This window comes from Arvicanthis niloticus, chromosome 17 (genome assembly GCF_011762505.2).
Source record: "Arvicanthis niloticus isolate mArvNil1 chromosome 17, mArvNil1.pat.X, whole genome shotgun sequence".
Taxonomy (NCBI): domain Eukaryota; kingdom Metazoa; phylum Chordata; class Mammalia; order Rodentia; family Muridae; genus Arvicanthis; species Arvicanthis niloticus.
The window spans coordinates 7,320,142-7,347,136 of record NC_047674.1 but is presented as its reverse complement, the minus strand read 5'-3'; the positions used below and the strand labels follow the sequence as shown (position 1 = coordinate 7,347,136).

Below are 26,995 nucleotides of genomic sequence, written 5' to 3'. Positions count from 1 at the left end.
ACCCACTGACCGACTTAGATATAACAGCTATCTTTGACTGGTGGAGATACATGAATATCTGCTTCCCTGTCTCCCCCCTCTTTCTCTCTTTCATCACCTAGCTTCTCCTCTCCGTCTTCTTCTCCTCTTCTTACTCCTTTTCTTCCTCTCAGTACTCCTCCTACATTATCTCCTCCTACACATCACCCTTCCTGTTAAAATGAAACTTTTCTCTCAAAATACAATTGAGCATAATTATGCCAATTTGTACCAGTGAGGTACAGGATAGTCCTAATACCCAGTCCGTCCTTTTGTTGACTAACCAGCTCCTCTGTCATCTATTCTAACTAGAACATTTAGTTCTGAACCTGGCTTTAGGATGAATGTCAGCTGACGACCATCCACTCAAATCTTTTCTCTTAAGGTCAATAGCTATTTGTTTTCAACCCCATCAGAAATCCAGAATGACTGAGTTAACTATAATTGTGGGAAGCACAAATCGTAGTTTCTAAAACTTAGCCAATTTATAGAGACCTCTGACCACCTGGACACTCTCTCTACTTCAAAACATTGGAGCATCTGTTCTTCTGCCTTCTGGTCCAGGATCTTCTGACAGACCTTAGTGCTGCAGAATTATTAAGGGCTGATTACTCTGTCTAGGCAGATATAATCAGTCGACGAATAGTCATTCTTAATATGAGCTTTATTTATGGCTGTTTGTGAAAGTATTATTAATTCCAGCTTTCCTATCACAAACACAGGACATCAAAAGAAACCTGTATCCCATAATATCCCTTGTAATGATGTGACATCTCTGGAGAGCACCTACACAATGGGTTCCATGCTTACTGTGTATCCAGTTCCCTGCTAAGCTGTTACTGAGTCACTGAGTTGGCAAATGCTCATTAAATAATTATGTTTACCATCTTCTATAATACATCAGAAGACAGTAGTACAAAAACACTAAAGAATAGTTTTTCTATAAAAGACAACATTTTAACATACTATAATATCAATGTAAAACTAAAATAACTTTACAAGTAAACTGTTTTGATTTTGTTTATTTTATAGTTCTTTCTCAAACTCTTTTCACCATTAGTCATATCTATTTTTACCATGCATGGGGATGTAACTTACACAGCATGACTTCACTCATTGTATAATTATGTGGGCATCACTCTTTAGTAAACTTATGGAGATGAGAAACCACCATTGTAATCTAGTTTCAGGATATTCCCATCAACCTCTAAGCTTCCTTTGAGTTTATTTTCAGTTAGTAGCTACTATTTCCCAAATCACAGATAAATAGACATATTTTGGCCATTATGTATCCAGCATGCTTGGATATTTAATATAAATGGAACTATATAACTTGTGATTTTTCCCCTTAGTGTGACGTCTTGAAATGGCCAAGTTGAAGCAGGAATTAGCACTTTATTCTTTTTAAAGGCTGGATGATATTCTACTGTAGGAGATGTCACATTTTGTTTCTCCACACATAAGTTGATGGATTTTTTTTTCTGGTGTGGGGCTATTTTGAGTAGCACTTCTGTGAATATTTATATATATGCCTTTGGCATAGAGGTGAATAAATGCAAGGATGTTCTTCAACTACAAATATTACCTCATACTTCTGTGGAACTTTCAAGGACTATGCTTTAATCTTCACAACAGAGGAAGATTATTTTAGAGAAAGACTATTAGATTCAGTCATATGCCCCAGTGTTACAGGGATGGCATAGAAGCAGAATATGGTCCCTGTTTTCCACCAGTGGCTTTCCACACTGCATCTTTTAAATGTCTGCCTTCTTGGATCACTGGGATATGAGGGACTGTGGGTTTTTGGAATCAATATTCAATGCATGTGTTAATCAACATTTTGGTTATGTAGTTACATTTCCAGGAATATTTTAAAGTTAAATTACAAATAGAAATGAAATCTAAGGATCTTAGGTGTTCATTTGCTGAAAGCAAATATCCTCTGGGTCTGCCTTGTGTGGACCTGTTTTACAGACAAGGAGATTCTGGCCTTAATGTCAGTGTCGCTTGATTACTTGGGAAATGGCAGGATCCTTCCACATCCTTTGATGTAGGAGAATTCAACAACGTTTGCCTTTGGCACACTATCCAACCAGGATGAGAGCCTCTAGTCATTTAAGAGGTCTTCCCAGCTTGCTCAAGTCACATGTGCATGAGAAAAATGAACAACATCTTAATGGATTGGATTTTAACACCAGGACTACTTTCTCTTACATGCTGTGCAACATAGCCAAGATGGCATTTTTACTAATCTCAGCTGCTCTCTCATGTCCCCCAACTGAGGAGCCTTCTGTGTCCCTGGTAGCAGCTGCAGTGACACGTTGGTCATGGGGCATTTCAGCAAGTGTGGGTTCTCCTGCAGCTGAGCTTTCTGTGCCTACTGTTTTACTTCAATTTCACTGGCACAAGAACATGTAAGTCCCTGTCTCGGTAAGATCCAGATGTTGAAAAGGAGAGTCCTCTCACTGTAATCCCAAGACTACTATGGTGCCACTCTCACCAACCAAATGGTTTCTAGTGATAAAGGACAATTAAAATCCAGCTTGCATTTTACTGTCAAGTCTGAAACCTGAATTCCTTAAGCAAAATTCAGTCTTTTAGCTTGGCAATGACTATTAAATTGGCTCTGTTTGATCCCTTCCCTACAGCTCTGCCAAAAGTCCCCTCTTAGCTTTGATGGAGCAATGAAAATTTCTTCAAGGCTGAATTTGCCACAACTTTCTATTCTTTTGTCCAAGGCACAGAAATCCTCTGGCAGGGTTTTCTATTCCTGAGCCAGTTCACAGGTTCAGCTGCTGTCTGTGTGCAGGATTGATTAAAATAGCACCAATGCTGAGAGGATTTAAATAGGAATTGTTTAGTGATGTCCAAAGGCTATAGACTGAGAATAAAGGAACTTGGACCGTTTGTGCCAGAGGTCCTTGGATAATGTTGGCGTTTTCCTCATGGAAATAGTATTTTTTACAGAATGAATTCCAAAGGTCAGACTGTTGAGAAAAGAGGAGGACAAAACCCAACACAGAGTGAACACACTTGTAAAGTAGATTGTTTTTTAACACAGAAGAATAGAAACAAGGGCACCTGTATGTTTGCGAGATTCTCTGCTAAAATAGACCTACCTACAGATGCCTTTGAATTTGTTGTTTTGGTCAAAACTTTGGTTTGAACCTGATAAAAAATTTGTTGTTGCCAGATCTTCCAGTCTTCAAAAAACAACAAACACAAATAAACAAACAAAAATCCAAAAGCCAAAAACTGAGGGCACCGTGTGTATGTCTTACTTTGTTTGGAGGTACAACCCTGAAAATCCAAAGTCCTCTTAGAAGGCAGGGAAGGGCATTTTTTAATCATGAAAAAAAGATTATTCTGAGTGAAGAAAACAAGAGACAAGACAAATCTAGACAGGAAGAAAGCTGGTCTTAAAGGAAAACATTTCATGAAAGGGTTAATAAAATGGAGCGCCTAGAAGGTATGAAACTGGAGAGTTGGAGCAAAGCTGACTGTCCTTCAGAGCTTTGTTAATGACCCTGAGCACCCTTTATCACTAGGTGGCACATTAGAGCACTTTCTCCCTGACAGCAACTAAAATCACCACTCCTTGATGGGCATGAGGAGATGCATATGACCAACTATGCCCTCAGGTCAGAAAAGCAGTCAAGGGAAGAAGAAAGGTGGGGATGAGGAAGGATTTCAGTGCTGTGCCTGTTGCTATCATTGTGTAGTTGACAAATGGAAGTCCTGACTCTTGAGGAACTACAAGTTCCCCCTACATTATTTAACATTATTTATGTATCTATGCATGTATATGTATATATACATACACACGTATATATGCATACATATACATACACACACACAAGCATACATGTATATATGTTTGTGATTTCATATTTTGTCTTCAGGCAGGCAGGACCAGATAGAAATGGCAGAAATCAGAAACTTAAGTAGGCAGGAAAATGACACCCCCCCCTTTTTTTTTTTTTTTAATGAGTAATGTGTTTCCCAGTTGAAGCTTCATGACTTTTGTTCTTCTTTTGATCACAAAACAAAACAAAACAACCATGAAGGCCATTCGACTGCCTCTAAACTAGCAGCCACACACACCTTTTCATTAGAAGTGTACCCGTAAGATTGTTCACCTTTCCACAGAGATATGGCTCTTTCCCCATTTTTACAAAAATCCCTGGCTGCAGATGTGACATCAACAGAGGCAACTGGTTGCCAACTGGGAATTTTGTGCTTTCTTTTTCAGTTTGCCTGGAGTCAAGAATCAGGTTTTCAGTGTGATAAATACAGGCTGACTGCACCATGTTGTTTCCTGGCAGCAGCAAGATTCCAGACTCCAGGAGGCCCTGGGACCCCTTGGAGCTAAAGAAGCTTGTCATTGGACAACTCTTGATGCTTTGCCCAGACAAATAGGTTTCTTCTAGAAACTTAGCCAAAGGGAGGTTTGCCAATAGTATTTGAGTTGGGGCTACCCAAGCTCTATAGCTTTGAAGGGCAATTTATGCTTTCAATTAAGTTGTTCATTTGTTACTATTTTTCTTGGCTCCTAAATCACCCTCAGAGGATAGCTAGTACCATGAAATGCTTACCATTACAAAGAAAGAATGAAAAACCGGGTATGGTGGCATATGCCATGAATCTTGGTGCTCGGGGCATGAAGACAAGATTAGCAGAAGTTTGAGGCAAGTCTAGAACACACAGGGAGTAGAAGGAAAGCCTGAGGTGTGTTGCAAGACCTTGTCTCAGCACTGACACTATTGCAAATAAAAATGCCTGTGAAACAGTGCAGTGGGTTTAACAGCAGGAAAGCTATGGGCACAACACAGGCATCTGCACCATATGCTCTTAGGTGAAGTGCTTGTTTTAAAGGGTCGTGTCTAAACTCAATGCACAGTAGTGCTCACTTATTCTTAGAGGATACATTCCAAGGGCTCCAGTGGATGCATGAAGCAGCGAGTGCAGAACCCTGACTATAAGCATTTTTCTCCAAGCCTTGTATATCGAGTGTAGCCACCTAACACTAGACTATGTTGATCTTTCTGAGTTTTATGTCACTCATATACATCAGTACTTCTCTAAATAATGAGTACAACAACCAGGACACTATGACAGGGGATCTGATCATTGAAATAACTATGAAGTGACTTACAACTGTAGTACATAAAGTATAGTGTGTAGAACGCAAAAATGTATGATTTATGTCCAGAGCAGGATGCAGTTGGATAAGATTATCACATTACTCAGAAAGGCATGTGGTACAACATGAATTATTTCTTCCTGGAATTTTCCACTTAGGGTTTTCGAAACGCAATTGACTGTAGGCCACGGAAACACTGAAACCTCAGAAAGCAAAACCATAGTTAAAGGGAGGACCGTCATACTATTTCTTTGTAGAAAGGGTCTACAGTCAGAGTAATGGACTTTGAGCCCCATGACACCCCTCAGTGTGTCCCTACATGACTTGCTATTGACGTCATACTTACCAGGTGCCTCAATTTCTTATCTGCAAAATTCGATCAATGTAAGAGTTGATCAGGTGTAAAGTGTTTAAGATAACGCCTGATATTTTGTACATGATACATAACTATTTTCGCCAAGAAGCTCCTGGCACCTCACACAGAGGCTGATTCCACTACAGAGAACCAGGCCTTTACAGCTGAGCTGCTCACAGGGGTTAGCTTCTGGAGCCTTGCCAAGCCCTGTCTCTCCCAAGCCTGGATTAACAACCTGAGCACGGATAATGTTTCTTTCCCCATCCATTCCTCCGCCAGTCTGTGGCTCCTGTATCATCTGGTAGCTGTTACATTGGGCATTCAAGATCTACATGGATGTTAACGTTCGACCAATTTCTGATTAGGCATCTCATTCATTCATTCATTCATTCATTCATTTTTCACAATTTAGGAGCTTGCCTTGCAAATGCTAGGCAAGTGCTTTTCCACTGAGCTGCAAGCGCTCTTGCTCATGCCAACTTCTGCTCTTTTTTCTGGCCTTGTTCTCTGATTATTGGCTGTTTTCCCAAGGCTAGTGTTTCCATTCCCTGTAATCATTGGTTAAACATTGTGCCCTTGCTGGGAAAGAAAGGTCTTAGCCCTGTTTTAGTTTGTAGTGGGTTCAGATGTTTATCTACAGGCATGATGGGTTAATCTGACTCTTTGAGCATAGGAAACATGACTCTGTGTCTTCTTTTTTTTTTTTTTTAAGATTTTTTTTTTTTTTTTTTTTTTTTTTTTTTTTTTTTTTTTGCTTTTTGCAAAAATGAGTTGATAACATGAAAGAAAAGTTCTGCTTTCCTTTTGAGGTCTTCACCCCAGTTCCATGATTTCTTCCTGACAGTAAGTTTGCTCAAGGCCTTGACATTTGGTTCATCTAGAGCTTAGTGCTGAATCCTCTGCCTTTCAGAGTGTGGGCTACAATTCACAGCCTGAAGGTTCTGACTACATTCCAGGGTTCTGGACACAGAAATCAGCCAGTTATATATGGGGACTTTGCTTTTCTGTGTCAGCCTTTTGATAGTTTAATATGACAATCCTTCTGAGTCTTGTGGATGTTTGAGAGAGCCTATATAATGCTGTGTTTTCCTACTCTGTGGCCTTGAGACATCCTCTAGTGTTAAATGCAACTTGTCCAGGGCTTTCCCCTGACTATTACTGTAAACAAAAAAAAAAAAAAATGGTATGGTAGTGATTCCCAGATGATTCAAACTCGAATGATGGTCTAGATTTTTTGCTCCATATGCTTTTCTTGTATGACTTGAAGTTGGGCATTTGAGAATCTGCTTTCACTCCCCTACGAATTACTCAAAAGCACCTTGGACTCCTGAAGAAGATAGTTTCACCAGCTGCTAGATCCAGTTGAATACCATCATCCCCCATATTCTCTACTGCACCAGACTTCCTCCTGTGTTGAAACATCAGCCATGGCTTCCTTAAGCTCTGAGATTTCTGATGGTCTCCCTGATGCAGAGCCCATGTTCTCTGGGCTTCATGCCTGTATCAGTAACCTGATACCATTCCCTCCCTTGACCTGCTGCATACCTGCTTAGCAGCCTTGGTTCACCTGAGCACTGTTATTTTGCTTTTTGTTTTGAATCTGTTTCCCCAGAGATGGTGGATTGGTTCTGACTGAGCATCCTAGCTACAGTGAGCCAAACCCAATATTTTTGGTGATTTCTGAACTATCACTTCCAAATGTGTCTTTGTTAGGAGTACTTTTCTTCTGTCTTAGGACACTTTTTAGGATACATTGATCAACGGAATAAAAACAAAGACCTAGAAATAAACCCACACACCCATGGACACAATATTTGATAAAGAAGCCAAAACCATACAATGGGAAAAGGAAAGCATCTTCAACAAATGATGCTGGTCTAACCGGAGGTTTGCATGTAGAAGAGTGCAAATAGACCCATATCTATCACCCTGCACAACACTCAAGTCCAAGTGGATCAAAGACCTCAGCATAAAACTAGACACACTATAGAAGAAGAGAAAGTGGGGAATAGCCTTGAATATACTGTCACAGGAGACAAATTCCTGAAGAATTAGGCACTAAGATCAAAAATTAATAAATGTCACCTCGTGAAACTGAAAAACTTTTCTAAGGCTAAGGACACCATCATTAGGACAAAATGGCAGCCTACAGAATGGGAAAAGATCTTCAACCTTACGTCTGACAGAGGACTAATATACAAAATATATAAGGAACTGAAGAAATTAGACATCCACAAACCAAGTAACCCAAATGAAAAATGGGGTGCAAATCTAAAGAGAGAATTCTCAAAAGAGGAATCTCTAATGGCTGAGAAGCACTTAAAGAAATGTTCAACGTTTTTAGTCTCTAGGGAAATGCAAATCAGAATGACTCTGAGATTCCATTTTACAGCCATCAGCATAGCTAAGATCAAAAACTCAAGTGATGGCACCTGCTGTCAAGGATGGGCAAGGAGAACACTCCTTCATTGCTGGTGGGAGTATAAACTTGTATAACCACTTTGGAAATTGGTTTGACAGTTTTTCAGAAATTTGGGAATAGTTCTACCCCAGGAACCAGCTATACTACTCCTGGGCATATACTCAAATATGCCTCACCATTCCACAAGGACATTTGTCCAACTATGTTCATAGCAGCTTTATTGATAATAGTGAGAAACTAGGAATAACCTAGATATCCCTCAACTGAAGAATGGATAAAGAAATGTGATACATCTACACAATGGAATACTACTCTGCTAATAAAAACAAGGACATCATGAAATTTGCAGGCAAATGGATGGAACTTGAGAATATCATCCTGAGTGAGGTAACCCAGACCCAGAAAGACAGGGAGGATATGTACTCACTTATACATGGACATTAGCCATAAAGTATAGGATAACCATGCTACACTCCACAGACCCAAAGAAACTGGGTAATGAGGAGGCCCCAAGGGAGGATGCATGAATCTTTCTTAGAAGGGGAAACAAAGTAGTCATCTTAGGTGGATGGAGGGAGGGAAATGGGTAGGAGGTGAGGAGGGGAACAGGGGATCAGATATCGGGAGAGGGGGTGGGGAGTGAGAATGGAAATGGGGGGCATCTCTGGGACCAGCTGGAGGTCTGGGATGGGGGAGGCTAAGGGGAATCTATGGGGATGACCCTAGCTGAGATTTCTGCTAGCAGGATACAGAGCCTGAAGTGGCAGCCTCCTGTAGCCAGACAGGACTTCTAGTGAAGGGGGCGGGGCACCAAATGAGTCACAAATCTTCAACCCCAAATTTGTCCTGCCTACAAGATGTGCAGGAATAAAGATGGAGCCAAGACTTAGGGAACAGCCAACCAATGACTGACCCAATTCAGACCTAGCCCATGAGAGAGAGCCAATCCCTGACACTATTAATGATATTCCGCTATGCTTGCAGACAGGAGCCTCACATAACTGTCTCCTGAGAGACTTCATCCAGCAGACGATAGAAGATAGAAACGGAGAGACCCACAGCCAAATAACAGGAAGAGCTCAAGGGTTCTATCCCCTACTTGTGAAGACTCTGAAGAGAAGGGGAGGTGGTAATGGGGGAGGGATCTGTAAGGGCTGGACTGGGAGAAGAGGAGCGAGGTGGGCTTTGAACTGGATGTAAAGTGAGTAAGAAAAGAAATTATTGAAAAAACAAAGACACCTGTTTACATTTATAGTAACATTTATAGTTACTCTCCCATGTCCTTAGGCAATAGTTCTCTGTATTAAATTTCCTGTTTGAGTTACTTAGTGTGATGGTTCATTTTCTTTGTTAACTTTGTAGTAATTGTTTGGTCAAACAATCCTAAGTGTGTGGGAAGGTGTCCTTCAGACATGATTAATGTTTAAGGTAATAGAATTTGGTTAAGCAACTCAGCTCCATACTTTGGAACAGTTTCATCCAGTTAATTGAATGGTAAAGAAGAGATACTGACCACCTACAATGAAGAAATTAGTCTATTCAATCTTCTTCCCCTTCCTCCTTCTTTTCTTCCCTCCTTCCCTCCCCTCCCTTCCCTTTCCTTTCCTTTTCCTTCCTTCCTTCCTTCCTTCCTTCCTTCCTTCCTTCCTTCCTTCCTTCCTTCCTTCCTTCCTCCCTTTTTCTTTCTTTCATCTTCTGTGCTTGGGATTAGTTCCACAGACTTATTTATGCTGCCTAATAACTAAGCTACAGCCCAAACACCACTGTATTCTCCCCATCTAATTATGAATGATATACTTATGAGAGCATCAGGAACAAGCACTTTCCTCTGGATTCTCAATTGACCTTTTTATGAACGCCATTAACAGAACAGTGTGGAGTGTCACAGGGTCACATGTTCTCCCCAGTATTACCTTTCCATTACCTCCCACCTTCATTATTCCCTCCATCCCAACCATCCTTCATGGTCCTGCTTGAAATCTTTTTCTTTCTTTCTGAAATCTTGACCTTGTAGCCTTGATCAATCTCCATCTTCTCACGAAGCATGCCCATGTCTCACAACTTGGTGCTGACTTATGTAGGCTGTACGTGGATCTTTGGAAGCAACATTATGTGGGGCTCTTACTGTGCTCAGGGATTCTGATACGCACTGTTTTTTTCTCCATGATGACTTTTAAGCGGGAGGCATGATGCTGATTGGTGCCAACAATAAGCAATTCCCTTAGTGTGAACTGTTGTTTGTCAGCCATTTCTACATTGTCTTGTTTAATCCTCTTAATAAAAGACTGTCTATATTTTGTGTGTGAGAAAAAGGAAGCATAGGATCTTGTCTGAAGGGCCCAGAGTTGACAAATCCTCAGTAGGAAAAAAATCCGACTCAGGTCAGCTTGATATTCCCTTTTCCCTAGGTCTGGACATAATCAACAGAAATACTGAGAGAGGTTTGTTGAGCTAGACCAGCTGAGAAGCTGGCTTTAAGCTTTTTGTTTAACTTATTAAGAACCGTGGTAAATACATACTATATAGAACTTTAGACTTTAAACAGTTTGAGGGGACCTATCTCCATCATTCTTACAAATTCTCTTGATTCTCAGAAGCTGAGTGTCCATTCTCTTGGCTCCATTTCCTTTGATCATTATTTTTTTTTTTATTTATTTTTTGAGACAAGCTTTCTCTGTCTGTCCCTGGCTGTCCTGAAACTTGCTTTGTAGAGCAGGCTCTCCTGGAACTCAGATCTGCCTGCCTCTGCCTCTTGAGTGCTGGAATTAAAGGCATGTGTCACAACCACCTGGCTTTGATTATGTTTTTAAATCAAATTTTCATCAATTAATTTTAATATTTTTTCACATATATTACTATGAAAATATGTATTTATTGTAATATATATATATATATATATATATATATATATATTTTTTTTTTTTTTTTTCTTTGGAAAGAATACTTAAACTTTATTATCAGTGATTTTCATTATTTAATCATCTCTTCTGGAACATTTTTTATCATAACTTTATGTTTAGACCTACATACTACCTGGACAATCACTGTATAATTAAAAATTCTTCTCTTTCTTCCTCTGAGGCATCAAATGAGATTAGCATATTGGAAGTATGATTTACTATTCTCAAGTAAGAAGCCTTAAAATTAGAGTACTCTTTATCAAATATAGACACATAAGTATAAGCAGGCAGGAAAAAAATAATGCATGCTAAATTCCATGGTAAATCCTTTATACTTCAAACATTTATAGAGGTCTGATGATTCAGTGTCTTTAATAAATGACAGAAAACCCTTTCATGGTTTCTCAGAATAGGAGACTTTGTCCATGATTCACAGTGAAGTCTCGCGGAGATTAGAAGGGTCAGAATACCCGTCTCACTTTACAATAGTTGTTCTGTTATGGCCATAGTACTGGATAGGAATTTCTATCAAATTCTTTTGTCTAATTTCAAGAAGTTACCTAAATGGATCATATATTATCAAATAGGAAATCTTACTAGCCCACTGATAAACACTTTCTATATGGTGTTCAGCTTTTTCTCCAGTAAAAATTAACTCTTTGGCCCAGATGCTTTTTCCTGAAGTATTTATCTTAATAATTCTAAATGATTTTTGACAGCATTATAAAGCCATATATTATGAATACTGCATTAACTATATTCTACAAACAAAGAAACAGACAAGCGAAGTTGAATAATTTGACCAAGGAAATGCAGCTAATAGATGGAAAAGTCAGGATGTGAACCAAAATTTACTCAACCACTGTCTCCGTGAAATGAGATTTATTTTATAAATGCCTGACATTATAAATGTCACATTCACATTAACCCTGGAGGCCAGAGATGTCATTAATTCCCATCTCATAGCTGAAAGCAAAGGTTGGATTAGATCCTCAGAGACCCAAGGCAGACCTGGGGCTTGTATCTCAGTCTTCACATCCTAGGCCTAGTCTTCTTAATCTCTCGTTAGACAATGTGTTTCACCCAGGTCTTGTGGATTCACCTGACCGTAAGCTCATCAGAGTAGGGATAGACTGCTCTGCTCTGGCAGGGCTCAGTCCAGAGGAAATGTTCTGTTAACAGCTGGTGAACTGTGAAAGGAAGCTTCACCCATGGGACCCATGAAGTTTTCTTGTAGAATAAGTACCCGGCTTCTTGCTGTGGTACTTTGCAATGGTATTTGTCACCCATTATAGGAGTGAGTAGGCTTAATCCTGCTTCTAATAATTTTACCTCTCCTTAAAGTTGAGAGAAGGGTATGGTTTGCAGCGTTGCTTCATTTTAATGCTTAGGTTCCTACTAAGATCGGAGCCTACCCTTGTATGCATTCTGCTCAGGACAGATGGCAACATTAGGAAGCATGGGAGTGCATTCCTTCTACCAAGAGGGTAATAAATAAGTGATCATTTGGTGAATCTGGATACTGTAAAAGGAAGGGTGTCCAGGAAGAAGCTGACAAATCGTTTACTTTTGGACTATGGGCTCAATCCTTTAGGACTTCAGGACAAGGTCTGTATTTCTGACTGAGGTCACTTCTTCTCTTGTGATGCCCAGCTGAATACACCTGAGAGCTGCTAATTGATTCGGACTCACTGTGCTTCTAAGCTCATCTTTAGCTTCTGTCATTGCCTTTGACAATCATGTTGAACTATCATGTTGCTCATGAGACCCCAGATTGTCACGTCGTGGCCTTCATGGTTTCCTCATCATTCTATGTTGTTATTTCTCTAGGACATGCGGGTTCACCTGGGTACAGTTGTCCCATCATTTAGAGGGAAGGCCTCTCCTCAGAAAGGTGTGCCTGGATGGCTGTTCTTAGCCAAACTCCACCCAATTTCAATTCCATCCTATTAACTGTGGTTCTCACTCTTAAGGTTAACATTCTATTCCATGTTCTAGTGATGTAAAGATGATTTTGCCCCACTAGGATGGGAAACTTTCTTTTCTTCATAACCTCTGCATCACTGCTAGGTTCAACTACACGTAATGTAATTTGTTGAGTTAAAGAAGATTATTTATTTCTTCAAAACAAACTCTGGGAATACTGGATATTATGTTTTGCTCACAGGCATTTCTGTTCGTCTATGCTGTTAACTTCTTGAATGAGGGATAACTCACTTTCATCCCCTGCAAAATCTAGGAAGAACAGGCTTCTATAGTGTTTCTAAGTGAGTTCATAGAAGTAAATGGTACTGATGAAGTAAATGATACGTCTTTTCTTTTGTAGAGCAACTGGGCACATTATTAAGCTGCAATGATTGAAACTAATTTGATTGGACAGATTGCTAGAGACTCTAAGAGACCTCAGATGCCATACCAGAATACTCAGCAAAATGTTCAATCACCATAGGTAGAAAAAAATAAGACATTTCATGATAAAACCAAATTTAAGCAGTATCTACCTACAACTCCTGTCTTACAGAAGGTGTTGGAAAGAAAACTCCAATGTAAAGTGGTCAGTTAGAACCATGAAAACACAGGGAATACATCTCAGGCCAGCAAAAGCAAAAGAAGGGAAGTATACATGTGCACACACACACACACACACCACCACCACCACCACCAAAAACGAAATAACATGAATTAACAATCATTGGTTAGTTCTATTTCTCAGTATCAATGTCTTAATTCCCCTATAAAAAGACACAGACTAACAGAATGCATATGAGAGCAGCATTCAGTCCTCTGCTGCATCTAGAAAACATACAACGTCAAGGATAGACATTACTTCAGACTAAAGATTTGGAAAAAGATATTCCAAGAAAATGAACCCAAGAAGCAAGCTGGTGTAGTCATCTTAATGAATCATAAGGACAAACTTTAACAATCTGTATTCCACCAAACTGAAAAATTTTAAAGGCATGGATAATTTTCTCAAAAGGTAACACATACCAATGTTAAATTAAGAGCAGATAAGCAATTTAAACCGACCTTTAACCCCTAGTGAAATAGCAGCAGTCACTCATTAAAAGTCTCCTAACTTGATTTCTACCAGACTTTAAAAGAAGAATCGATGCCTATACTTCTCAAATTATTCCATAAATTAGAAACAGAAAGAACATTGCCCAATTTATTTTACGAGGCCACAGCTCTTATACCCAAACCACATAAAGACCCCACAAAGAACCAGAATTGTAGACAATTTTTTTCTTATGGACATAGACGCAAAATTCTCAATAAAATACTTGGAACCCAAATCCAAAAAGCCCGTGTAGCTTGCTAATATTGATGGAATTGGTCGATACTACAGGGATGAGAACATGGGGGATTTCAGGAAATACTGCAGGCAAGAAAAGCCATAGGTGTAGTCTTTTGTTTATAATATGATTTGGCAACACTGCTGGTCCTCTATAGGGATTCTTGTCTTCCTGTGGGTCTGTTTCTCTTCTGTCTTCCAGTTGGAATTTTTAAAAAACAGCTATAAACCTCAATGACAGTCCTCAGCCTGAAAGCCTGCACACAAAAATGTCACATTACAGTCAGCCAGGCTGGTCCATCATTGGAACAAAGCAGAGTGAACCACAGTGCCGGGGGGGGGGGGGGTCTGAGAAATGATACTGCGTAATAAAATCATTATGTCTCTTCTTTTTTGCTATGAAGAATATTATGCTCACTTCATATCAAGAAGTTCTACACTGCTGGAATTATTATTATTTTTTTCCACCCAGAAAGGCATCCACAGTTGTTTTAATTGCCATTCTTGGTTTTGCATTGCTACTTGTTAGGGAGATTCTGAGCTTTGTTTTTCTAGTGGCTAGCGGCTGGTAAGTAAGTTACTTGTCAAATCAGTTACCTAGCCAAGCGGCACTTATGCTCCAAGACTGATGGCTGCAATGTGCCAAATAGTACCCAGGGGTTCCTGCTCTGCCACAGGGAAGAGTGGTTTAGGAGTTAAGGAATCTAACAAGTCCAATCAACCTTACTTCCAAAACATACTCCCCAGCAGATCTTCTCTCCTTAGTATGCATCACTGTTATTTGACACAGGAAAACACCGTTAGGATTGCTGAAGTCACATGCCTGCAGGCCTTTCAGTTTCTTTGGTTCCCACTTCTAGGTATCTTTATGTCAGAGTCTACAGGAGTTTTAATAGTTTCCTGTTACTGCTGTGATAAATATGCTACAATACAACGGCTTAAAGCTACAAAAATGGATTCTGTTATAGTTCTGGAGGCCAGGTCCAAAATTAGTTTCCATGGGCTAAAATCAGCATACTGATAGAGGATTCTATTTTCTGGAGGCTGTGGGGAGAAGACACATCAATGTCTTTTACAACTCTAGTGGCTGCTTGAATTCCTAGATCCCTATGTCATCAGTCAACCTCTGTGTCCCTGATCACATCCTTTGAGTCTCCCTCTAATAAGGACTCTAAGATGACACTAAATCTATCTGGAAAGTCCAGGATAGACTCTCCATGCCAACACTCTAAACTAAATTGAACATATTCACCAACTCCCTTTCACCATCGTAGACAACACACAGACTCTGTAGAGATTAACTTGTAGAGATCTCTGCTGGGCAGGACAGATGTCCTCACACATGGATACTGAATTTTTTATTTGGTTAATATCTACTGTTGACTTACCACTGTAAAGCAAAATCCATAGTCTTTCCCATAAGATGTGTGATCCAGCTCATACTTTTCCAGCAATTTCTCGAGTAAGTCTTCTCCTGCCTTCCTATGTACCTGTTCTATTGCTAAGGGCCTGTTACTCATGAAACCTCAGACCCTTTCCTGTTTGGAGTGTCAGAGACCACTGCTCCTTGTTGAATTGCTCCCCATATGGCTTCCTGGTCATTTACTTTGGGTCTTTGGCCAAAAGCTCTATCTTATGAAAGAACCTTTTTGAGAACCACCACTATGTTGGTCATTTTAACATCTGTGTCAGCAGGTTAGTTAGGTATTTGGGATCTGCCTCACTAAAATGCAAACTCAGCGCAGGCAGTTTCTTTTATCAGTTGTATCCTCAATGCCTACTATGTTTGGCAAATACTTGGCCGCCACCAAATACCTGATTATTGAAACAGATAGTGTCAGAATCTTAGGGAGAAGCTTAGTTATAAAATATATTCTTTGCCTTTTCATGTCATTGATTCATGGTGCTCCAGCTGGTTTGCAGAAGTCATAAGTGCTAGATGAGCTGGTGAGAAATAGTGATAGATGTCAATATTTACTATTCTGACAAAGGATTCTTTACTAACTGACAAAGAAATCTTATGTCTCTACCAATGCCTTTGGTAGTGAAATATTCTGAGTCTCTCCTCAAGAAGAAACCAAGGCCAACTTAATCAACTTGCTTAGATTTACAAGACTAGTGGAGGGAAATTTAAATACAAAATTTCTGAGACCTAATTCAGTACCTTCATTTGTATAAGTCTTACATGTAAGGGATAGCACAGCCAAGAGGAAAGGCCTAGGATGGGCTTAGACTGAAGTCCTCTCTGTGACTTCTGGCATTTGTGTGATCTTGGGCATACCTTTGCTTCTATAGCACATATTATTGCTTTGAATAACACTAAGATAAAAAAATAAGTGTCCAATACAATGTCTGGTGGTAAAGCAAATCTTGGCTCTTCCTGTGTGGTAGATCCAAGTAGCTATTAACAGAAAGCTATGGCCCCCAAAGGGGGCCTTATTACTTCTTTGCTATCCTCTCATTTATAAGAAAATCGAGTGAGAAACTTGACAAGTCATTTTGCCAATAGTCTGTGATCATTTCGTCATTGCTTCTCGTTACATTTGTGCCCAAGCTTAAACTTACCGAAACAGGTTTCCTCACCAGTAGCAAACATTTTGCAATCCACTCAGAACTTACAGGAAAGAGACAAGGTTTTTTTTTTTTTTTTTTCTGCATCAAAATACTCTTTAGGGAAATGTCTCATTTAGATCATAAGAAGGGGAGGAAGAATGCTCGGGAGTTTTTGAGCTCAATGACAGAAAATTGCTTTTCATTATCCTAAGACTGACATTCTTGTGAGACACTTCCAGAAAGCTAGGAATTTTCTACCCACACACCCCCAAAATAGTGAGTAAAGCAAACACCTTAAGCTTGTATGCTAATAATTTCTTTTGGGGCCAATACAGTTTATGCTGCCTTGTCTAAGAGACAAATCTTCAACAACAAGAAGCCCCAACAAGGCTTCATGACTTTTAGAATAAATCTCAAACATGTCACTGCTTCATGTCTTTCTATGGTTCCTTTTCAAAAGACCTTCAGAATTCTATTTCTTGCCTCAAGACCTCAATTCCTCTTGGCTCAGCACACTCTGTTCTTTATGGAGAAGGTTCTGGTAGCTACTTCCTTACACTGGGCATTAAATGCATCTTACACAGACACCTCTATGTTCACAAGAACTTAGAACGAATGAACAAGAGCTGTCCATTTCAGCAGAACAGAGTACTTAGGACCACCAACTAACCTTCAAACCTTATAAGACTCCACCAGAGTATGATGCAGGATGGTGGTTTCTGGGTAGTAAATGCCTTTACAAGCTGTGAGGATGGTCTAGACTCTTAGAAGAGTGCCCGCAAAATAAAAAAAAAAAATCTTAGAAAGTTGTAAAGATTTTACTTTGTAAATGACCAAATACTCAAAGGAACTCTGTTCTTGTGAAAATTTCAATCATTTAATATTGTTTTTATTTTTTTGAGAATTCCATATAATATATTTTGGTCATATTTCCCTTTTTTTTTCCCTAACTCCTCCCAGGTGGCTCTTCAATCTAACCCAACCAACTTCACATTCCCCACCTCTAAAACAAAGAAAGAAACAAATAAAATATTAGACCAAATCAAAGCACAAAACCAAGGTGAAATTAAATAACTTCAATCATTGAGCAAGAGTTAAAAATATCTCAATCTCCTGTGTAGAAACCACCCTACGAGACCTTCATAACTCGCAGGTGTTCATGGCTCTGTCCTTTCAGTTCCTCTATCTAACATTTACCCGACAACTCCCATGTGTAAGCATTTTGCCGAGGACAGAGGCACATAGGACAATGGCATAGTAACAAATAAGGCCTGAAGAAACTGAAGTCTCTCATGCACAGGCTGTGTCTTAGCAACTGTAGGAACTGAGAGCTGAGAGGTGCCAAGCAGAAGGAATGGGCAGGGTTTTTGTGTGCTGGGGTAGCATTCAAGCAGTGGGCTAAAGGAGAAAAATCAGAAGAGAGGCACAGCCAGGGAAGATTTGAAGGTTAGGTTATAAAATTATAAATTCCAGATCAAAGAGTTTGACTGGCTTCTATGAATGAAGAGGGATTCATGAAACATTGAGACATAGATGTCATAGTTTTTTTTTTTATTATTTATATAAAAAATCATGGGAGGATCTGGCTCTGCATTTAAAGTACAAAACATTTCTACCATTTATGTCCTTAAAGCATACATTTTAAGTGTCTGTCTGAGAAAGCATCACAAACTCAAATGCATGGGTTCCAAAGGAAATACAATAAAAAGGAACTTTATCTGAAAGGCAGCATTGGGCCTTTCTGCATCTCCCCATCTAAAACGAAGTCAACAGAATGACTGTTCATAGTCAAGTTTCTAAGAGCGTGAAGGAGGGACCAATTATCTTAAAGCCAGAGCTAAGTTATATTTTGCACAATGGGATTACGATAATATTATCAATTAGAAACAGAGTACCAGATTAACTCGAGAAATGCCATATTGCATAGAGTAGCAGGACAGTTTGATTTTGCATCTACACAGAGTCTGGGCTCAGTCAAGACACACCTATGTGAGCTGGGGGTACAACTCCCTTTCTAAGTTTTTCTGCTCCCATTTGTAAATGGGATAACAACATTGTTAAATGGTGGCTGTTAACATGCACTGCTGTTTAATTGCTTCCTGAGTTCCCATTTTTTTTTTTTTTTTGTTTTTTGGATTTTTGAGACAGGGTTTCTCTGTGTAGTCCTGGCTGTCCTGGAACTCACTCTGTAGACCAGGCTGGCCTCGAACTCAGAAATTCGCCTGCCTCTGCCTCCCAAGTGCTGGGATTAAAGGCGTGTGCCACCACCGCCCGGCTCCCATTTTTGTAATAATAATTTTGTTCCCATCTTTTTCATAATAAGCTCTTGCTGTGTTATTTTTTACTATTGTATACTTTTTAAAAAGTAAAATATAATGATGAAATAAAGTTATTTTCTTAGCTTATTTAGTACACAATGCTTTCTTAGGAACAGCAGATATTTGTTACCTGGGGATTCCATATTTATGAATCTTTCTACTTTCTAAAACTTATTGTGACCCTCCCAGATCAATAGTTACCCCCGTCATAGTCATTCACAGAAAAAAGATCTTTAAACGAAATTCGCCTCCCGGAACTTAACAATATACTCTTATAAAATAAATTCTTCGTCATGATGTACACAATTCTTTTCTAGTCTTGAGTATTTTACTTTTATTTTGTTTTTGGTAGACTTGCAGAGCCTAGGATCAAACTGTCTATGAAAGTCACTGTGCCCAAGAATAAAACAGGAAACACTAATAAATGGAGCATATCATTGACCCCACTGGCTTTTTCCAATTATTTAGATTTTAAGCTAACCAGATTAAGATCATGGCATTCTTGTGATACATGTCACAAAGACTTCGATATAGGAAGAAAATAATGTAGCGTGTATTTTTATATCCCATAATATTTGTCTAGCACACAGTGATTAACTCAACTTTAGGAGCATTTCTCATGTGGCCTCTCTGTGATACCATCACACAGTTGTACTTCTGTCACAGCTGTCCTGATACTTTATGCAATATGGCATTTCTGGAGTTTACCTGAGGCTCTGTTTCTAAGTCAATTGCTAATATTATCATAATTCCATTGTGCAACTATAACTTAGCTGTGTCTTTAAGACAACTGGTCCTTCTTTCAGGTTCTTAGAAACGTGACCATGAACAGTTATTCTATTGACATTGTTCAAGACTGTGAGATACAAAAAGTCATAATTCAAGTACCTTATGCTCAAAATTCTAGTGACTGAGAGCTGGGTATGAGTTCCGTGGCATGGAAGTGCACCTGCACACTCGTGACCAGATGTGTGCTCACGCTCCTCAAGGTAGTGTTAAATTAGCTTGTAGTTAAGTATGTGGATGAATTATCTTTTTTTTTTTTTACTTAAAAAATATGACGCTTTGTATGGTGTGGGACATTGCAATATTGCATTGAACATAGAAGTATTCTGCTGTATAACATAAAATATTCTCAAACTTTAAGATGAATCACCCATTTATTACTTTCCTTATTTATTTAAAATTTAATAACTTGTCCTCCACATCCACTGAGGAGTATGTGCACGTGTGTTCGTATGTGCATGTGTGTTCGTATGTGCATGTGTGTTCGTATGTGCATGTGTGTGCATATGTGCACGTGTGTTCGTATGTGCACGTGTGTTCGTATGTGCACGTGTGTTCGTATGTGCACGTGTGTTCGTATGTGCACGTGTGTTCGTATGTGCACGTTTTTTCGTATGTGCACGTGTGTTCGTATGTGCATGTGTGTCCGTATGTGCACGTGTGTCCGTATGTGCATGTGTGTTCATATGTGCATGTGTGTTCGTATGTGCACGTGTGTTCGTATGTGCATGTGTGTTCGTATGTGCATGTGTGTTCGTATGTGCACATGTGTTCGTATGTGCACATGTGTTCGTATGTGCACGTGTGTTCGTATGTGCACGTGTGTTCGTATGCGCACGTGTGTTCGTATGCGCACGTGTGTTCGTATGCGCACGTGTGTTCGTATGCGCACGTGTGTTCGTATGCGCACGTGTGTTCGTATGCGCACGTGTGTTCGTATGCGCACGTGTGTTCGTATGTGCACGTGTGTTCGTATGTGCATGTGTGTTCGTATGTGCATGTGTGTTCGTATGTGTGGGTTTGATAAGTACCTGTCACTTGTGTGCTAGAGTGAAGATATGTGAGAAAAAAAAATGAGATTTGATTTGCCCTTTGAAAGTGAAGGTTACATTTTAAACACAGATGAGAAAACAATCCATGTTGAAAGAAATTCATGTTATGAAGAAAAGAGTTTGGAATATTTCGAGTGTTGGTGTCTAATTGGCTTAAATAATGGGACCCATCTATGAGACAATCATGTCTCTGTAATAAAGACATGTGGCTACATTAGCTCTTTGACGACGTGTGGCGACCTACATCACATTTTGCTCTTAGGTCTGTCCTGTTCATATGTCCATTGGCTCTTCTCTTGGTATATATCCCTACACATCTTCAAAGGCGAGAGTCATTACAATGCGAATCCTACCTTATATGACCCAGCACAACCTTACACCCGTGGCTCTAGTCTTTATGATCATACTTCTCTGACTATTTTGTTTGTTATTGTTAACAAAGGCATGGTGTGGGTTTTCACAGCAACGTCAGAACCAGCACTGCTCTCTTCTACTAACACAAGAAAATATTGACTAGCTTTTAGCTCTTTGTTTATTAGTCAGTTTATGTTTCTATTAAAAGAAAAATAAAAAAGCAGTGAGCTCGAGGGCAGGGAAATGGGAGTGGGTGGATGGGTGGGAGCACACCCTCATAGAAGTAGGAGGAGGGAGGATGAGATAAGGGGCTTATGGGGGAGGCATTGAGGAAAGGGGATAACATCTGAAATGTAGATAAATAAATTATCCAATAATGATGATGATGATGATGATGATAATGATAATAATAATAAAATACACAAACACATAATGTAACTAGCTATGGCAGTAGAACATTTGACAACTTTTGTCAGCAATTTAATATTACTCATATTACTGGGATTCCTTATAATTGTCAAGAACAAGGGACTGTGGAAGGGGCCCATGGAACTTTAAAACAATATCTTCATAAAATAAAAAAAGGGGAGGTATATCCCCATATACCACAAATGTATTTAAATTATGTTCTTTTTATTTAAATTTTTTTTAAAAAATAATTTTTGGATGCCAAGGAACTTTTCTGCTGAGTGCCTATGGCACCCTACAACTAGGCATACTTCTGCATAGGTGAAAGGGAAGGATCTACTACTGGTGTATGGCATGATCCCCATCAGGTATTTAATATGGCATGTTTATGTTTTTATCTGCAGGATGCTGAAGTAGCATGGTGGCTGCCAGAGAAAAGGGTGAGACATGCTGATGCCCAGACAAAGAATGATGCTGACCTGTGAGCTGGCTGGGTGCCCTGACAGTGGTGACTGGGATGCTGTATTGGACATATGTTCCCAACCTACCTTTGCTTGACTATACCCCTGATAGGACAATCTGCTTTGCCTCAAGTTTTTAGACCTTGTGGAATAGAGAATCAAAAACCCGAAGTTATAATGACTCTTGTATTTTTCTTAAATGTGACCAGTTATTTGGACTGAATCATGAACTGGTCTAGAAATCAATTCAATATTAGAAATAACAGTCTTCATCTAAGTGCCGGAGATGATATGTGATTGGAAAGAGATGCCGGAAGAAGAAAAAGTTATGAACAGACACCGATTTAACATAAGCTGTGACAGCAGTCTTCTTCCCTGGTTCTTAGTGCCACCATCTGAATCCAGCCACTTTGAGTTTGGATTATCTGTTCAATTATCTTATCTCTCTGACTTAACTTAATTGAAAGGTCCCTAGTTTACCCTACATCTCAGCATCCAGAATCACCCCCTAATAATAAACAGTTGCTTCATTTTATGCTTCTGGATTCACAGCCAGGGCGCAATTACAGTGGAGCTTCTTAGTCTGAATTAAGCCTTCTCAGTACATTGCTCTGGTCAGTTTTCAATCATAATGCAACCAAGTGGACCCACTTATGTTTCCTTGGTTGGTCCCAGCACAAGCCTGTCTAGCTTTTCCTCATCCTGTTCTACCTATTTAGAGTTGTTTTTGCCTCATTTCCTAATACCCCTGTAAATCCTACTCATGTTAGAAGTTTAAGATCAATCTCGACCAAATATGAGGACAAACAGTTTCTTATTTCTGAAATAATGACTAGCTGCATCCTTCAGAAACACAAGCTTATCAGTAAAAAAAAAAAAATGGTGAATGGAAGGAGATTAAACATGGTGCTTTGGAGAGCACCTAATACCATAAATTAGTTAATTGAGGAGACAGGGTTACACACTGTGTTTCAGCAGACTAAAACTTATTTTATACATACATTCATATGCTTTAATTTACTAGCCCTTGTTTTTCATGTCATAACGTTGTCGTTACCATTATCTCCTCACTTTGAGATGATATTATGAGAAAAAGACCCAACATATCGGTCACAGTGAGTCTCACAGCAGTAAAATGAATACCACCATTTATTTATTTATTCATTTATTTACTTATTTACCTATTTAGATTTTTACAGTGAGGGGTTTTAAAGATTAGTTCTACATTAGGGGATTTTATTTTCTAAAATATTGCCTGCCTGTGACCTACATGAGATTCTGGATGGAAATTCTCATGCCAAGCAACTCCAGCTTCTCTGTTCCCATAGCACCCATTATAGAACAATGCAGTCTCAGAGCTGCTGATCATATCAGAACTGACGAATTCACTGTTCCCTATGAATTATTCAGAAGCAATTTCAACTTAGCAGAAATGAATTTCCCTTCCACGAAAAGGCAAGTTTTGGTCATTTTCACTTTAAAATCACCTAATGATATTGAGGACCAAACAGACAGATACAGAATATTTATTGGAAAATTTCTTCTTTGAAGGCCAAACTGACCTAAATTCATACCTCCTTGCTGGATTCAAATGCAACCTGATATCTGGATGAAAAGAACTGGAGGAGAATTAATATTAAACTGACCTTGAGCTCTCTCTATTTCTGATTAAAAAAAATCTTCAAAATGCAGATGTTGCCTCTGTGATTTCAGAGCATTTTTTTTTTATAGCTTGACCATTGCCAAGCATTTTATTTTAAGATTATTTGAGCACTCTGTGTAACTCATTCGGTACTGTGATTTTTCACAATCTAATGCATTCATCTGTCCACCACACAAAATGGCAGAGTGTGCAAAGAGATTTTAGAGCCCCAGCCTGGCATGCCTTGTCATTGGGTTTGGGCAAAGCAAGCTGGAGATGTCGGACTGTGACATTGTGCAATATTTAGGACAAGGATGACTCAGTTTAAATGGAAACACTATCTTTGTTCTGAAGCAAAAGGGCAGATCTGCAAGCGGATACTCTTCATGTAAACAACGAGGACAAACCTATCCCAAAGGGAAAATAAAAAGGGCAGTTACACCTCGTGGGTAATTTATCTTAGTAGCCGGCTCTTGAGTGTTTGCCCCATGACTTTCTTGTGATAAATAAAGGCATTTTAGTTGACTGACTCTCCTTCTGTTGAAGTAACAAATATTTTACTCAAGTGAGAGACAGCTATCCCCACAAGAAGAGCCATAAAATGATCTTTCCTAATGATGACTTTTGGTTTGAAGTCTCTGAAGAATAGTGGTCGCATAGTCTTTGAAAAGGGTTTTCAGGCATCTGGATCAAGATTTACAAAGGCGCTGTTGTGAGGTACAACTTACTAGAAAGTTCAGTACAAGAAAGAAGTCAAGGGTGGGTGGGGGAGCACCTTCTTGGAGGCAAAGGGGAGGGGGGATGGGATGGAGGTTTGCAGAGGGGAGACTGGGAAGGGGGACAACATTTGACATGTAAATAAATAAAATAATCAATTAAAAAAAAAGGAATGAAGTCAGATCCTCTCCTTTCCTGCTTTTTGAGGATATAAGAAATAAAAAAAAATCATTAAGTTTGTCTGATGACCACATACCAACCAAGCAGATAACCTGACCTTTTCCTTTGATTATTGGAGTTGATAGATAGAGGGCTAGCAAACATCCCAATGCTTAATTAAAAGCAGGAGGTAGGTAAACAGTCCAAAATTTACTTTAGCTTATTTTGTTCAGAATCTACCTTCCAAGACAAATATGAACAGGCCAGTGCACACAAAGAATCTGGTGATGTTCTTTATTCTCTCTAAAGCACTTGCTGCGTCATCGGCATCTTCTGCAGCAGCAGTGGGCAGGGCAGCTTTCCTACCCTCTGGGTCAGACTCAGCATCACCAGGGCCTCTTCCTCACTGAGCCCCAAGTACAGGATCAGATGAGGCTCAACGCTTCAAGAGTTAGAAACAGTCCATCCCTTGCCTCAAAGCTACACCATTCACAGAAAAATAGAAACAGTCCATCCCTGGCCTCAAAACTACACCATTCACAGAAAAATAGAAACAGTACACCCCTGGCCTCAAAACTACACCATTCACAGAAAAAATAACATTGTGCCCCCCCCAAAGTGCTTAATACCCCAACTCTCCTCAAGTGCAGAAAGAAATCTGCCTCTTTGCAGATTAGCAGATCACCAACATTATCGGTTCTTTATGATGACAAAATCAAGGCTCTCTTAACACTAGTGTTTTTGTGTGTGTATATGTGTGAAAATTTTGTGAAATTTTCTCTTTCCCCACTCTTCTGAAGAGTTGCACCATGAGGATGAAGAGTTGTGTTTTCTTGTTTTTGTTTGTTTGATTTTTTAAGTTTTTTTTTTGGAGAGGCAAAGGACTGGCAAAAATTATCAGGATTCAACAGAGCTTCAAGCTGTCTTTTCAGACCTGAAACGAAGCCTGGGATATATGACAAGCTTCTGGGTAAATCTAATTGTAGCTTTCCATCGACATTTTTGGAAAACATGCAAGTTGAGAGGAAATGGAACAGGTTGCTTTGAAGGCTCTCTCAAGCATCTGAATGCCACAGCTCCAGAGTTTGTTCTTCTGGTAAGATTTTTGGTTCGTTCGTTTGTTTTTGTTGTTGTTTTGTTTTTTGATGCCCTCCTTCCTTGTAGCGTGTCATCAGGGTCGTCTCAAGTGCTTTGTTCTGTCATGGTAGGAAAAGAGGAGCAGCAACTGAGTTTCAGAGGGATGCCTCCCTTACATTTCCTGGGCTATCTTTCTTTGTGACACCCTTCAGAAGCAACTTGATGGACCCTCAATGCTTATTCAGAAAATGCTGACTAAAATGCTTCTTTGTTTCACTTCAGGTCCCCAGTTTGTTCCGACTACCCCCTTCTCTAAGATCTTTATTATACTTGACACTTTCTTATTGTGGAGACCAGCTGCTTTGACACAGGAGGAATTAGACTTCCGGCCTCAGGTCCCACCCTCCAATTCACTGTGCCAGTGTCTAAAGTTACCGTGTGTCTTTTTTTTTTTTTTTGTATCTTCCCAGAGAGACGCTTTTACAGGTCTATCCTGGGTATAAAGTCAACAAGTAATCCATGTATAACTGAATACGTGTAAAATTCTCTAAAGAATGGATATCTTGAAAGAGAACAGGGAATCATTTTTGTTCCTGAGAATTTCAGGCACTGGTCAGTCTGGAAAGAACGTCATTTGGGAAAATATTCTTATAGATTGTGCCTTGAGCATTTATTTTGTAAACTGAACGTTGTAGAGAAAAAGCAGAAGGCAGTGGACGAATGTTCTGGAGGCCAAGGAAGGTTTATTCCTGTCCCGAAATGTAGCCTTGCAGGGTAAAGCCTTCTTAATACTGTATGAGTAGTTCTAACAGAGCATTGACACAGACACAAGGCTCATCCAGTTACCTGACTGACACCCTTTCAAACCAAAAGTGTCACTGCCAACAGGGACATCATAGTGGAACAGTGCCTGAGCCTGTAAATTAGTATCCGCAGGGGTTCCAAAGCGAGCAACTGCCTAAATTCACTAATAGGTTTATGTTGCATCATCCTTAGTATTCATTTTCTTCTTTTCTTGATTAGTTCTCATTTTTCTTCCAGCATTTACAAGACTTGTGTTTCTAAAGACTACATACTGGTAACTTTGAAAACTAACTGTGAGTATGCTGCGCCACCTACCGGGCATGGTCTAAATTACACCGAAGGGTCTATGGAAGGAAGAGACTTGGAGATAGATATATAAGATTCCAGAGTGAATGCATATCTTCAAAGCCAACCGCTCCCGTCCTTCTGAATGGGCATTTCCCCACTATGTACTTCTCTGTTTTTACCTCTGTGATCGATCCCAGAAAATGATGAGCTCAGCTTTTACCTCAGAGTTTTCTTACCTTCTTG

The 26,995-nt window shown here is 39.5% G+C and overlaps 1 protein-coding gene across 7 annotated transcripts in view; it reads right to left on the bottom strand.

Moving 5' to 3' along the window:
* Positions 1 to 26,995, bottom strand: part of LOC117722474 (uncharacterized) — a 129,864-nt gene that overhangs the window by 13,607 nt on the left and 89,262 nt on the right. The window contains exon 8 of one of the 7 annotated variants that reach the window (XM_076914676.1): positions 24,679 to 25,779. The exons of the other annotated variants lie outside the window; for them this stretch is intronic. Coding sequence (XP_076770791.1) covers positions 25,639 to 25,779 — 141 coding nt within the window. The 3' untranslated portion in view covers positions 24,679 to 25,638. Of the gene's footprint in view, positions 1 to 24,678; positions 25,780 to 26,995 lie in introns of those variants that run through there. 7 annotated transcript variants of the gene reach the window in all.